Source organism: Choristoneura fumiferana, chromosome 17, assembly GCF_025370935.1.
Source record: "Choristoneura fumiferana chromosome 17, NRCan_CFum_1, whole genome shotgun sequence".
Lineage (NCBI taxonomy): Eukaryota > Metazoa > Arthropoda > Insecta > Lepidoptera > Tortricidae > Choristoneura > Choristoneura fumiferana.
In genome coordinates this window covers 21,073,987-21,090,000 of record NC_133488.1, presented here as the reverse complement: position 1 = coordinate 21,090,000, position 16,014 = coordinate 21,073,987, and the positions used below count along the sequence as shown (strand labels likewise).

Sequence of the window (16,014 nt, the reverse complement as noted above, 5' to 3'; positions counted from 1 at the left end):
CGCGACCGAGACGCTCACCGTACAATGCTTACCTGGCGCACTACGCAATGAATAGACAAACGCTTGCCCACCACTGTCCTTTGGCGTCAGAGGTGGTAACGCGCTGATGTTAATGATCACATACTCGTACACCATCTCTTTCTACCCTCGTACGTAGGTACGGGGAACTGAATCCCCGTTAGACTCAGGCGGTTATTGTATAACTACCTACTTAGGTATAATGAACTGATTTAGTTGAGTGAGGTTCGCGTCATGTTAGCTCAGACAAGCTCTAAGACCCGGTCTAGACGGAGCGACGCAAATAGCGCGCGAAAGCATCTGAACGGGCGTATGTAGCCCAGTACCTACCTCGGGAACGCGCGAGTTGTCCTCCGCGCGCAAGCTCTGTCTGCATAGAGTCCAACGGAAGGAGTGGTGAAAACGATTGTGATTCCAATAACTGTTAGACGAAGGTCGTAATGGTCTGCTTGTGTCGGTTGCAGCCACGGGCGAGTGGGAGCGGCTGGCGTGCTTGGGCGAGGCGCCGCCGTCGCTGCAGGAGCAAGCTGCACGGCGCACGCCGGCAAGCTGTACGTGTTCGGCGGGGAGCCCGGCGCGCTCGGGGAGGTGCCGCTCTGGGTCTATGACACTGAGGTACGATACTGACTGCCTGACTGGCTCCACACAGGTGCTTGCCATGACAACCTGTGGTGATATGTACTAACGCGCAGGCGTTCATATCAAACTCAATAAAATTTAAAAACATGTAAACAAACGCAAGGTTTTTGTCTCTGGCCCTTAAGGCAACAAAACCCAAAAGAAAAACGCGCTGTCGATCTCTTTCTAGCTTAGACCGTTAACCGTTAGAAAGAGTGGTAATTGTGATTCTGAGTGCGCTGGACAATAAAGGCTCTCTCTCGCACTCGTACCTTATGTGTATGCGTTCCAGAACGGAAGCCCGGTGTGCTTTAAGCACGAGACAGTTTCAATTGAAGCCGTTGTAAAATAATAAACTATATAACCTATTAGATGTTGCAGAGCATGGTTCATCAACGCGCATACGCACAGCGGAGTTAAACGGCCAATTTTGTTAATGACTAAATTAGTAACAGAGATGTCGCGTCTTCGCACAAAAATTGGCCGATCAACTCGGCTGAGCGTTGATGAACTTTATTTGTTTTACTTACATGAATGTATTTAGTTGGGCAACATGGCGCAAGCTGCCGGGGCAGCCCGCGGGCGACGGGCGGCGCAGGGCGCGAAGCGGGGCGGGGGCGGGGGCGGAGGCGGGGGCGGGGGCGGGGTGGGCCCGCGCGGCGCCGCGGGCACTCGGCGCACGGCTCAAGGACTGCTTGCTCGTCTACGGCGGGTACAAGGACCTGCGGGGCTCCACCAACGAGCTCTGGGCGTTCCATTATGGTGAGGCACTGTTCATGTTCGTCTATTGTTTGACTAATCATAAAAAAAAAAAAAAAAAAACTTTTAAATTTGAATGTTTGGCATGTGGCAAAATTAAAACTTATTCGGAAGCACGTTGGCACTGTCTCAGGTCTCTGACAGAATATTAGCTCTGTGGCCACCCACAGCCGAGTACATGCTGAGTCAGCGCCTATTCTCCACATCATCACATGGGTCTCTTAATTTGATAAATTAATCAATGTTTATTTAACTTTCGGAACTGTTGCATGTTAGTTATTAAGTCATTAATCATCATGATAATTTTTATGTTGCTTTATAATTGTTTGTTATTTACTAAGCCGTGTATGTGTTGTGGAAATAAAGTTTTTTATCTATCATCTATCTATCTAATCATAGGTCATGATTCCTTTGGGGCCTGTGCTAAGTCACGCGGTGTACGGCTTACCTTGTCAATAGAGTGTAATATAGACCGTCTCACGCAGCGCTGTTCTATTAGATTAGATGATATGAAACGGCACGCCGCGTCCACGCCAAGCCGCGGCTTGGCAGTCACAACATTACAACAGTCAGTACACTAGTATCAGCACCAGTCATTACACTAGTCTAGCACCAGTCAGTACGCGTGCACCCGCGTGAATTAGCAGAGGCTCTTAGTTTAAGACCCCCAATGCTCAAATGCAGGCAGGTGTTGAAATGTGCTTTGTTGACTTCCAAAATAAGTTATTCACCATAGCGTTGCTCGCAGAAACTTAATAGGCAAGCTCTCGCGTTGCAGAGTCAGAGTCGTGGCACCAGGTGCGCACGGCGACGGCGGGCCCGGCGCGCCACCGGCACGCCGCCGCGCTGCACGACGCGCGCCTCTACGTGCACGGCGGACAGAGCGACCTGAGGGCCTGCGGGGACCTCTGCACTACGACACAGTCAGTCTACAGCACCACTCACTATACTAGTATCACTCACTCTAGTCTAGCACCATCAGTAACTATAGTTAGTATTATAGCACCAAGTAAGCACTAGTACTACAGCACGCAGTCACTACACCAGTATACATTAGTACACCAGTTAGTACACTAGTATTAGCACCAGTCAGTAAACTAGTACTATCACCAGTCAGTACACTAGTATTAGCACCAGTCAGTACACTAGTATTTACACCAGTTAGTACACTAGTATAGCACTAATCAGCCAAGATATAGCAGGGCTGTCTTTGTCATCTAGGAACTCCGGGCAAGTCATGGCTTTGGCACCCTTTTAAATACAAGCGACAAATGTCAGGTCGTATTTGACAGAATACTCATACTCACTCCTACAAGATAAGTCTATAAAATTTATACTCCGAATCTAGTTTTTCTTTTGATCCATAAAAATTGCTTAGGTATTCAACTTAAGTGGTTAGGTTGAATTGGCGCTGGCACACGCGCGGTGCCCTGTAGCATCTGGCTGGCGCCCCGCAGCGAAGGCACCTAAAACTAGTATTGATTTTACCTCGTATTGTAGGTACTTCGTGGTATCACTTTTGTTAGCTTTCAATGGTTCTTTATCTTAATATACATTATGACTTCATGAACAGCATTTCGCTAGACGATTTCTACTGAGTATACAAGTATTGGAGTTAATTGGCTTTGGTTTGTTGTAGTGTCGCGCGTGTGGACGGCGGTGCGCTTGGGGCGCGGGCGGGCGCGGCGCGGCGCGCGCGCGGGACACGCGGGGCTAAGGGCGGGCGCGCACTTCTACATCTTCGGCGGGGACCTGGACGCCGGCGCCGGCGCCACCAACGAGCTCTGGCGGTTCCACTTCGGTACGTTTCTGTTCTTTGTATCTTAACATTATTATAGTATAAATACTGCCACAGATTGGGGCACGTAGTGATTATAAAGCATTATAGGCGAGTGAAAATGATAAACAATGGTCACGAGCACACAATTCTCAATAGAAAACCTATGAGTGCATCTGTTCTAATAGCGACGGAGACGTGGGAGCGCATCGTGCAGAGCGTGAACTGGCCGTCGCCGCGCGTGGACGGCTGCGCGCTGCTGGTGCCGGCGTGGGGGCAGCGCGGGGCGGGGGCGGGAGTGGGGACAGCCGTGGCCGCGCGGGGTGCGCGGGGGCGGCCCGCCCGCCCCGCCCGCCGGGCTGCTGCGCGAGCTGGGCCGGCTGTCGGCGCTGCACATGCGGCGCGCGGCGCGGTGCTCCTACTCCGCGCTGGGGCAGGACTCCACGGAGAGCCTGGTGCTGCCCAAGTCGCACTCGGCGTACGCGATGGAGCGGCCCGCGGAGGGGGGGCCGCGCGAGGCGGACGAGGCCGAGCGGCGGCGCGCCGACATCTCGCGCGAGCCCATCTCGGTGCCCGACTTCGCGGACATGGTGCTGCCGACGCCGGTGCTGTCGGCCGCGCAGGCCGCCAAGCTGGTGTATCTGGACTCGGACGAGGAGGAGGAGCTGCGGCGCGAGTTCGGCGGCGACGCGATCCCGCTGCGGCGGCTGCAGCCCGCGCTGCCGCGCTGCCCGCGCTGCCCGAGCCGGCCGCGGAGCGCGTCGGCCGCACCGACGACGACAGCGAGCTGTCCACGTCGGACTACGCGAGCGCGAGCGCGTCAACCGGCTGTCGGGCGCGTCGCTGGGCTTCTGCAACCCGCACTACCTAGGGCCGGACGTGCGCGCGCTGGGCGCGGCGCTGACGCCGGACTCGGGCGTGGGCGGCGACGAGCCGGCGCGCCGGGCCGGCCCGCCCGCCCCGCCCTGCTGCTGCTGGTGGTGGGCGGGCGCGAGCCCCCGCACGTGGCGCGCCTGCAGAGTCCCATCTCGCTGTGGACCTACCGCCTGTTGTGAGCTCCGTTCGAACGATTGCGTCCGCCGGTGGAGCCCTGCTGAGGGCTGTACCCGGTTGTCCACACCCCTATTCGTACTGCAAACTGCTGGATTTTTTTCTGCTGTTCACACTGGATAAGTGTGAAAAAAATCCGAACAGTCGACGCATTATTACCGCTAGTGTGAACAACTCGAAATTAGGTAAATAGGTACATAGTGTTAACAGCGGAGAAAAATAATCCCAGTATTTAGTCTGGCAAGCGAGTCGTGCCACAACTAATGTAAAGCAAATCTCGTTTGTGTGTAGAACGATTGTTTCTCTTTTATTACTTTTAGACTGATCAAATCTAGTCCCACGTCTCGCTTGTCACTTAAGTAACGCATTCACTGCCACCGACGCACATATGCGTTTTCGGAACTTCGCCCAGTGCACCGTCATAATTATTCATACATTTTGAACGCACATGTGCGTCGGTGGCACCAATGGAAGTCAGGTGGCAGTGAATGCGTTAATAGCCTAGTGCGAACAAAAGGGCGAAGACAACCAACAGCCTATAAGCGTCCGAACCCCTGGGCCAATGGAGATATTTGATACCTAACTTAAAATAATTACTTAGTACCTACCTCGATAGACAATAAAAAAACATCCTGGCGTCAGAATGTCTGGGCCATTTTCATACTCATTTTTTTATTGTCTATCGAGGTACAAATTATTTTAAGTTAGGTATTAAATAGGTAGTAAATTTTGGTATTTTCTAAACATCAAATATCATCCATTGGTCCAGGGGTTCTGACGCTTACAACAGCCCTCGTCAAGCGCTATCAGTTATATTTCTCCGCGATCACGTGTCGTGTACTTCTAGCAGTTCTAGCGTCGGCCGTTAGCCGCGTAGTTAGCTTAGGGATCTTTACGTCCATCTACTTCTAAACTAGTGTAAGCGTCACGATCGCGCGTTGCCAACTCGAGTATTATGAATTTACGGAATACCTCTTGACTGTTTGTTTACATTAACTTATCTGTTGACATGTTTTACTAGTAACCAATGTTTTTACTGTTTTATTATTTTTAAGAGCCATTGATACTTAAGTTTTTACTCAGATTGTTTTTTAGCGTATTTCTTATACAGCAAAGCCAGCATTCACTGAGACTGATAGCGTAGTGTAGTGTTGACCGTGTGCTGTCGTGTTCTCTGTTGTCTTTATTACTAGATGTTGATGTACATTCCAAACGACTTGTGATCAATTTGTCCATTGAGTACAATTTAAAGTTATTAAACGTACGGTGTCCAAAACTGGTCTCATTATTTCTTATTATGGAAACATAATAATAATAATTTATTCAGAAACTATTGCGTGTTACATTTAATTGTGGCTGGAGCCTCTTTTTAGGTAAGAATATACCTGTAATAAGAACGTCCGCTCTTCCTTAAAAGTAGGTACAATTGAAACTAGTATCTAATCAATTGCAACTTGTATCTAAACAATTGCAACTAGTATCTAAACAAGCGAATTGAATTTAACAAATTAAATAGCTAATTTGTAGAAATGAAAATTACACTTAATGAAATATTATGAAAATTAATTCAAAACATTAGAAGTACTATTTTTATAAAAGTTTCTTAATAATTATTATTACATATTTGTGCGTGTGCGTGTGTGTGTGTGTGTGTGTGTGTGTGTGTGTGCATGTGTGTGTGTGTATGGGTAGCCCTGCGAGTGATATACTCTTGGGATCAAATGGCAGTGTAGACAACATGAAATAAAACACGTTATTTTTTTATCTTTTTTCTTTATTTTCACGTAAGTTTGTTATTTTTGTTATAATATAAGCCTCTAGATCTAGAATCTAGCGGTTGGAAACATACCTATTCTATCTAGGTTTCCATTGCCACATCGGCACGGATAGGTTGCCTACCTAGTTTATTTAATTTTAAAATACCCTTAACCACTAGATCGTAAATATAAAAAAAATGCCTTCATTCTCAAGATTTGATTTTTAACTAAGAACAAAATGTCCTGTCTACCGTACCGTAATATTTGATCTGTAAATATAATAAACAATTAACATTGTTTTGACTTTATAATTTTGGTCTAGTCTGGTATACAGTACAAAACTACAAGACTTGTATAGTTACATTATCATAAAACAAATGAGACATTACAATGATAAAACATAAATAAACATGCCGAGTGTGGCACGACTCTTTCTCTAGGCGGAGATCGATTCATCAAGTCCGTAGCGACAGCTTGGCACGAGCGACAGATTGGTCGCCGCGCTCGAGTCACAGCTACATCCTCCGTCTTCGGTTTAGGGTACCACCTTACCAGGCGGTCATGCATACCCCACAACAAGTGTGCTCCCTACCATCCTTTACAATACTTTACTTAAAGCGGGACGATTTCTCCAATCCAGTGATACCAGTTTAACACAGTTCGAAGCCCGAATGAGCACACGAATTACCAGCTGCGATGATCAACGATTGGATCGATAAGATACTTTACAAAATATTTTTTTGTTGTTTAAAATTTTCGCGATAGAGATAGACTAACTTATGAATTGCCTGCAGCCCCCTAATTTTTGTTTGTGGAACCACACTAATTGTTATTTAGATCACGATCAGAATGAGATTCAAAAATCTGCGATCGTGTACATATTGGCGCGGATATGTATATGGAATAACTTCGAGTTCCATTCACAATCTTATCGTGATCTAATAACTCACAGGGACACGTTTAAACACTTAATTCAGCAAGTTAGTTTGAAAAGGTAGTGAGACAGCGCAAATGTAGAAACTTATAGTGCCACTAAGCCACGAGCTACCAGAGAACATTTTATTTTTATGTCGTATAATTAAAATTAAATCAACCACCTGCCTGCGCAGACATACATTTGTGTCCAGTTGCTTCCACTTGACACACAACGATCGTTAGATCGCCAATTAAATATAAATTCGTCTGTCGAAGACACTAGCAAGATCAAAAAAACCTTACAATTCAACAGATTACCTAACACTGACGGCATAGCAACTACGGTTTCCTGGTGTCGGTAAGTGTCTACATTTGCGCAGTGTCGTGTGGGGTGGTGGGTGGGGGGGGGTGTCGCCTACTGCGCCATGGGCTGCGGCTGGTTGTTGGCGGCGGCGGGGGCGGCGGCGGCGGCGGGCGTGTCAGGGAAGTGCAGATTGAACAGCGCCGCACACGCCGCGCGGGCCGCCGCACGACGCGCCTCCTTCTTGTTGGACGCTGCCGAACAAACGTGCACTTACTGTACTGGCCGCAGACGTTAACCCTTAATAAGGTAGAGGCGATTTAGCGACCACTTGCATAGGGTTGGAAACTGAACCTTATTTATTTCATATTAAGTCATAATTTCCATTGTATTTTTTGAAAATACGACTAGCTTTAAAAATATTCTTTGTCAGGTATGTATTCGATAGCTGCTTTTGATTCTGTGGTAGCATGCCCCAATAAATAAGGCCTTGTTAAGGGTTAACTTACGCAACTATGTAACATGTATTGGAAGATACTCGCGTAAATTTCTGCTCTGACCTGTACAAGTTCAAAACAGTTCCAATAAATTCTTAACTTTCACAAACTTGCCAACCAAGCAATTTACTTGATCGTGTGTGGCAACATTTCGGGCAAGTGTCATTATTGTCAAATCTAGCGACAATTAAAAAGGTTGTCCAAACCAATTTCACTACAGATTCTTATAATAATCGAACCTATTTGTAACAGGCTAGTTTAATAACTAAATTAACTAACCTCGTAAAGCTCAACATCCTAAATTTAGGACATACGGCGATGCTAATGTCAACTTCACTTATCAACATTTAGGGGCTGTTTCACCGTCCATTGATTAGTGTTAACTGGCGGTTAGGTGTGATGCCGTCTTTATTTGTTTTGTTCTAATAGACGGAGACGGTATCACATTTAACCGTCGGTTAACGCTAGTCAAAGGATGGTGAAACAGCCCCTAAATTAAAAATATCTAATGATCAAAATTTGACGTTGATCTTACGAGACTAGATAATCAAGTAACTAAATTGAAATGTTTACACCTATGTCAGGCCAGTCGCTGGAGATTGTGTCGTTAACCTGTCACGGCGCCGATAGCCCTTGTACCATCAGCAAAATATGTGGTCTACCACCCTAAAGTTGATAATCGTTTGCATGTCATAAAACAATAATGCCAATAGACGTGTCTGTCAACTTGAAAGTTCGACTTTAGCGACATATTCGTTTGATAAGAACTTGTTAAAAAATTGATAGACCACTTATTTGGCTGATGGTACCGTAACCCATCTTCACCTTATACACAAATAATATGTGTTGGTGTCTCACCCTTCCCGATGTAAGTGGCGCCGTCGACGTCGACGCCCATGGTGAAGAGCATGGTCTGCGGCTTGTCGCCCTCGACGGCCAGCTCGCGGTACTCGAGGCCGGGCCGCATGTACGACAGCAGCATCGCCGGGTGCAGCGACGCCGCGTTCGGCGGCAGCTCCTTGCGCTTCAGCGGCGGCTTGGGACGCGGCGCGCCCACCGCCATAGGCTCCGAGCACTCGCCCTCGGACCCCTGGATCGACCATTACGACGTCAAAACTGAACCCTTGTTCCTCGTAGATAACCAACTTTGATAACTGGTGTTCTACTAGGAACATAATTCCTTCTAGTTACATATCTGTTCAGTCACGAAGGAGCACCCCTCTACATTTTATAATTGTAGTTGTGAAGGTCTATGAGTGCGTAACTCGAACGTGGCATTTTTTCGGTGTCCTTACACACTACTACACACTAAACAACATTTTCATACCAAATTTCCAGTCGATTCCATTAACCATTAAGGAGTTTCATCCTGTGAAAATTATCCTGGCTGAACCACCAGAACGTCACTATCAGATTATTGTAGTCACGAGATTTACATGTACGCCAAATTGTAAGTCAATCCGACTACTGTATATGCTTCAAATTTAACTTGCAATATTTGACCCATACATACATTGCTAGTCAAATAAAAACTTGTAAAAATGTGTTTTTTTTTTCACTTTAACCACTTGTCCATCCGGTCATATAGTCCTACGGGTGTCATGATGATTGATGCTACACTGTAGACTGACCGCGGGCTGGTCCTTGGGGTGCGCATGTTGCTTGAGCTGCGGCACCTTGACGCCCTCGTACTCCCACTCGGAGAACAGCTTGTGCAGCGCGAACGACGCCAGCTGGATCATCGGCAGAGCGCCCTCGGCCTCGCCGTTCTGGCTCGCAGAGTCCGACTCCGAGCCTGCCAACAACACCAGGGGGCTACTAAGAAATTACAAGATCGTGACATACCGTCCCTCTCGCTCTCGTAGAGGGACGGCAAGATACTAACTTGGAATTTTGCACTTCATAGTATAGGGCCAGTTCACTTGTTTACACGGGTACTGACTGAACAAGCTGGCTCTAGTTTCAAGTGTCGTGAAGCAGTCCACTTGAGAGGTGACTCGTTCACGACACTAACTGTCGCTGAACTAGGTTTAACAATTTAATTTTTTAACCAGACTTCCAACGTGGGCGACAAGAAATCAAAATTATGAGGCGTTACTAAGGGGCTGTTTCACCATCCATTGATTAGTGTTAACTGACGGTTAAATGTGATGCCGTCTCTATTTGTTTTGTTTGAATAGACGGAGACGGCATCACGTTTAACCTTCAGTTAACACTAATCAATGGATGGTGAAACAGCCCCTAAATAAACAAAAGTAAAGGGGGGAAACTAAAAGTAACTTAACTCAGGGCTAAATTTAGTCCAGACAAGGCAATCTTAATTGTCTGTGTGAAGCTTTCAATAAGTGATATCCATATTGATATACGGAAGACCTAAATTACTCACCGTCTTTGACCTCAGACGTGAGGACCTTGGACATGCGCTTAATGATGAGATCCCGAATGGCCTTCTCAGCCGCCGCATTGCGCGCAGACAGCTTGTTCTCACCTGGAACACAGTCTAAGTCAGTACGCGAAGACGGATTACAGAAGAAGACTTCGACATCCGACCATGTTTTTCTTTTGAGTTAAGTTGCCTCAAGGGTCAATGACACTACAAGGATTTAGTGTTATGTTTACTCGTTTCTAATTAAAAAAAAAATATATGAGGTACTTTTTAGATGAGGGCGTGCAGTCGGAAAAATCCATTATGGACGACTGGGTAGGGAGGGCCGACAGTGCTGGGCTATCACCAGCTTAAAATTCGGCTCTACGTACCAAACTCCCTCAGAGCATGTATACTATTAGTTAGTGTGGAACTCACCGAATCCCTTGTAAATGTTCCCATCGAGAGTAAGGTCAGCGCAGAAGCTCTGCGCGCTGTTAGCCTTGTAGAACTGATTGCTGGCCGGCTCCACCTTGAATTGCTGTAACAATAAATCATCTTAAACCAGTTCTAAATATTTATTCATATATTTAACTAGTGAAACAAAGGTGTTTGGTTGGATGAAACGGCAACCAGATAATAGACAAGAAACAAAAGCGTTCATTTGAACGTACTCGGAAGTAGTTATAGTCTGTGTTTATTAGAAGATAAGAGGGATACCTATTTTGAGGATTGAAGTCTGGTATTCATTTGATGTTAGCAGTGATTTACAATGTAGAATTAATCAATTAATTAATGATTTATTTGTATAATGGTGACTTTCCACCGGCGAGGCGAGACGAGAGGAGAACTGAAATTTGTATCTAGCGGGCCGCCGCGGGCGCTGCCATACAATTTTCAATTCTCGTCTCGCTTCGTCTCGTCTCACCTCGCCGGTGGAAAACCACCTTAACATAGGTAATTGGTAACACCTGAGGGTTATTTATACTGTGGTAAAGGGATAGTGTTTAAAAATGGGGGTTATCTGAAGGCAGATGGTCATAGTTTGAGGACTTTGAGGTTATCTGTATGTAGTGGGGGCCCCTCGGGCTGCGGGTACTCACGGAGGCGAACTGTTCGTTGGGCATCATCTCGTTGAGCACCATGAGAGCATTCTTGGGCGTGAGCAGGCGGCGCAGGTTCTCGTTTTGCCGGCGGCGCCGCTCCTTGTTGCTGATCTTCTTCACTGCAACCGACAAAACAACTTGCACTGACGAACAGTGAAAAGGAAACTTAGGCTTTCCCAGGATATAAAGCTAAGTTAATCATGGATAGTGTTGATTTTTATTAGTGAAGAATTTAAAAAGATTCAGTATTTCTAGAGATTAGCCCGTATTATGTAATGTAGAAAATAACTAAACATGTTCATGTGACTTTGATCTTTTGGGTTACTTGTTCTGATGCCAGCCTCATTTCTGAAATTAATTAATTAATCTAATTGACATCGTCATCTCTTGCTAAAATAATGTAAGTCTATTTTGTCTTGTTTTTTCGTCTTTCGTGTGTTTAAGATTATTCAAGATCAGATTGATGATTTATGGTCAGAGTGAAAAGGCCTTAACTGAGTCTCATTTTACACGCCGCTTCCATTGCCTCTCAAAAGGCGCCATAAAATTTTCTCGCGCTGGAAACTGGAAAGTGGCGCGCCTTGCCATCTGGGCCCTATTTCACCAATGCGACAATTTTCAGCGTCTTTACGTGAGATTTAAGCTGTGTCAGGTTTGTGTTACAAATGTAATGTTTCGTGATTAACACGCGTACTCGTATTATCAAAATGGTTCTCTATGAAAGTAGCAGTCACATGTGTCAGCGTGGTGATATATTCTCGGCGCTGCTGCCAGTGGTTCAAAATAAGTTAATTTTACCTCCGTTGAGTTTGACCCAGTGTGGGCGCGGACGGCCCTCGGAGCCGGCCTCGCTGCCGCCCGTTCCCGGCTCCTGCTTCATCTCCACGTCTTGGGTCTGCACAAAAAAATGTATTAAAAAATGGATGATAATATTTATGACAGGGATGTTTGGGAATGATCCGCATTGGCAATCCCTTATTTCAAATAGCAAAACAGCTGTGTTAAAAATGTACTGTTATTAAACACTTGTGATTTAATGTAAGTCATTACACTAAATTTAATTAATTAATATTGTAGACCTGTTAAAAAAAATACACCTTATAGTTTCTTGCCGGGTTCTTTTCAATAGAGGTTTTTCTGAACAAGTGATGGATTTTTTGTCATTCATAAGACCTTTTTATAGATACTGAGCTGTTAAAATAAATAAATGGCTTTTTAATGCATGGTCCAGTCACGTTTCTAACTCGTGTGACATTTTATTCCTTTTAGACTTTACCTACGGCTTCGCACGCGTAAAACGTTAGATCTGGCAATTGAATTCAAATGCCGGAATTTTACTAAATAGCCATGGGAATTCCATAACATTGTGTATTTCATTGACATTGCATACAAAATACCCGCGCCAAATGTAATAAATAATTTCTTTTATTCAGGTATAACCCAATACATGGTAAATGTACTTTAATAATTATGTATGTAATAATTATGTCTAATCCTAAAGGTAGAAATCTTTTAAATATTCCAATCCCATGGGAATATATTATTATGGTGTTAATTCCTTATTTCAGACGTCTATCTACAAACTCAATTTAATTTATAACGTAATATTATTACTATTATTATTATTGTGTTGGATACCACACAACATACCTTATAGGCGAGTGACTGACCTGTAGAGGCGTGTTCTGCGGCTGCGGCTGCGGCGGCGGCACGAGCGAGCGCGGCGGCGCGGGCGGCGGCGGCAGCGGCGGCTGCGCGCTCTGGAACTGCTGCTGCTGCTGCTGCTGCTGGTTGAACGGTTGCTGCCAACGACCAACACCTTGTTATACCCAACCACACTACACCTGGTCACATTCAACTCTACCCCACACATTAGATTTTTTTTCTGGATTAAATCTCCGTATTAAAATTCTGTAAGTAAAGAACTTGAAACTAATGTTAAAATTAAAATTGTTTATTTCAGATGTCATACAATCCATTATATATCCATATATTGCATTCTATGCACTAAATAAGGTTGTAGGTATGACATATTCAATCAACTAAATCGTGACCCACTTGATACATGCTCAGACGATGTTGCAACAATATAGCATTGCCTGACAAGCAAAATTGTTATAACACTGTGAGAATATTCTTCAGTGGGTCAGTACAGTATACAAATGGTTCAACTGTACACTGCACAGCAAGCTACAATCAGTGGCGCAACTATACCATCTGGGGCCCGTGGCAAATACTTTTGATGGGGCCCTATCAGTAAAAATCGTCACGTTGAACTTAGTTTAATTTTAAGTAAAGTAGTAAAAGTAAAGTAAGTAAAATACTCAGGTACCTACAATGTTAAAAAAATATTTCTGAGCTCGTGGCCTCTTGGGCTGGGGCCCTCTTGGGTCGGGCGGGGGCCCGTGGCATTTTGCCAGCCCTGCCACCCTATAGTTACGCCACTGGCTACAATTTTGTCTCCAGTAATCCATTGTATTCTTTCATGATCTATGTTTACTGTCAAGCAATTGAATCCTCATGCATAATAATCATAGCAATTTTTGGATTAACCAAATATAAATAAGACAGTGATAAGACAGGATACTCACTCCGACAGCAAGGTTGGGGTTGTTATGCTGCCTCTGGCCGCCCGGCGCCGCGCCTCCGCCCAACTGGCGGCACACAGCCTTTAGAGCGATGCAAAAACCTCTCTCTTTCACACATACATACACAACAGGATGGGATTGTAGGACAGGATAATCAATTTAAAACTATTGGGAAGTGATGAAGGAAAAATCATACTAACATTATGTCAATCAATCATTCTAAGAGGGTGAAATTACATCACTCTACCCATCGTATTCCTATCATGTCTGTCACCCAGTGAAATTGCACCAGCTTCTCTCTACACTCAATACAAGAAAGGAAAATCAGCATTGAATTTCTCCATTTCAGTTACAATTTCAGAGGGCTGTCAAGATGGTAGGAATCCACGGAAGCTTGTCTACTTAAGTCTAGAGAACCCCGTATGTGCGCGAGATGTGTCATCTCGTGATCATAATGCATTCTCAACCCCTCACCACCCTCCAAGAGCCTCCCGTCTACATCTTAAGCGTCTCACCACAGGCCAAATGACTCCAGAAACCTTTAGCTTGCCATTGGTGGGGGCCAATTATCATAAGAAATTAAAGAGTGTGTAGCACAGATCCCATCTCATATGATAATGACGGACAGATGATCAAGACCGGAGCACAGTCAGAGAGTGGCTGATGACTTTACTAGGCCAGGACCAGGGCTTTCGGGGCTCCACATTGTGCTGGCAACAGATGCTATTGTTAGCTGTGATGGTATACCAAACATACATTGAACATAAATCATTCAAATTTATTTTTCTTAACCCTTCAACCTCTACATCTAACAATTTCTAACTACGTCAATGTATATTACTTCAGCACAAGAAAAACTTGTACTTTCATCAGTAGTTTAGAGTGGTCAACCAGTTAAGAAACTATCCTAGGTTAAGGCAATGGAGTCCTTGAATTACCTCTCCGGCAGACACGAATTGGCCTGGGGTGTTGAAGCGACCAGAGTGACGCGTGTTATCTGCAGTAACAAAAACAATGCAAAGGTTTTGATATAAATAGTCCACCATACTCGGCGCAGCGCGCGGAGAAAATCAATATCAAGCCGGCCTATTTACGACCGCTCCGTCATTATATTATAATTAAGTTAAGCTTGATCTCAACAAAATGAATGAATTAACAATCAGAAGTTTAACGATTTAAAAAAGTAATTTACTTACCTAAAAATGCCACAAAAAAGTAAGTCATGCATGACTCATTATATATCTTAAACAGTGAATACTTACACTTGTTGTAGGACATATTGTTGATTATTTTTCGGTGTTACTGTGCGTTAATCCAGAAATCTGTTTAACTAATAAAGAATTCACAGTTACAAAGCCACAAAAGGCAGTAACGCAAAAGCGAATTCGCTGTCGCCCGACCGCCTGCTTGCTTGTCACAAAAATGGCGCAGCATGCACAGGCACAGCCTAGTGATGCGATGCGGCTCGAGACTCGAACCGTTTTTTACTCGAGTGAATTTGTTAAACTCGTATTCGAGTGAAAAAAAAATTGAAGTCAACTCGGCGCGCTTAATTAATCGTAAAAAGTCATTTTGTTGTTCTTTGTTGAGTAATAACATAAATAAGGTAAATAATATTTTGTATTTTATTTCATATTACCAAATATTACTAGTTTAATAAAGATATTTAAAAATTCTTAATCTAAACTAATCGAAACTCAGCTCGAGTGATAAATTCTTACTGGAGTTGTAAAGAGTTTATGTATAATTTACTCAAGTGACTCGAAAACTCAACTCTACTTGACTCATAAAATCGACGACAACGACGACGACGACGATTCGTGACTTCGAATTACAAAATCCGATTCGAGTCGCATCACTAGCACAGCCACAGCGTTGCTTGTTTTTCTGCCGCTTAGAAAGCCGAAAGGCGATAATTCCATTCCATCCACTTTGGGCCAAGCCAAATCTTTGATAGGATATTCTGTGCATTGGGTGCCGAGAAGTGCTTGTTGCGTACCTAAAATAGACATACACAGACATTGAGACAATACAAAACATTAAGACGGTACAAAACATTAAGACAATATAAAATAGTGTTATAAAGAAAGTCCATAAAAATTAATCAAATTTAAAATTTAATCAATCATGAATGAATGAACTAAAAGAAATTCTTCGCTCACCCGCGACCTTAATTTTTTTAGTTCATTGATATTATTATGGACCTCCGCAAAGTAACGCCTGATTCAATAAATTAATCATGAATGATTTTCTTCCATATATC

General features: G+C 44.5%; 1 protein-coding gene and 1 pseudogene across 3 annotated transcripts; one reads left to right on the top strand and one right to left on the bottom strand.

Annotated features, from left to right (window-relative positions):
• The first annotated feature begins 252 nt into the window (after positions 1-252).
• Positions 253-4,630, top strand: LOC141437242 (uncharacterized; annotated as a pseudogene).
• A 1,345-nt stretch (positions 4,631-5,975) lies between these two features.
• On the bottom strand, positions 5,976-15,201 carry LOC141437255 (double-stranded RNA-specific editase 1-like). Of its 3 annotated transcripts, none has more exons than XM_074100508.1 (11): positions 15,014-15,201; positions 14,690-14,748; positions 13,755-13,832; positions 12,834-12,965; positions 11,962-12,058; positions 11,161-11,282; positions 10,496-10,598; positions 10,079-10,180; positions 9,324-9,487; positions 8,551-8,782; positions 5,976-7,449 (listed from the first exon to the last, which is right to left on the bottom strand). In XM_074100508.1, exons 1-11 carry the CDS (start codon positions 15,027-15,029, stop codon positions 7,310-7,312), a joined length of 1,245 nt encoding a protein of 414 aa, XP_073956609.1. In that variant the 5' UTR covers positions 15,030-15,201; the 3' UTR covers positions 5,976-7,309. The 3 variants fall into 3 exon arrangements, with proteins under 3 accessions (XP_073956609.1, XP_073956610.1, XP_073956611.1); XM_074100509.1 differs by having other exon boundaries at positions 13,755-13,817; XM_074100510.1 differs by lacking the exon at positions 13,755-13,832.
• Positions 15,202-16,014: the final 813 nt, after the last annotated feature.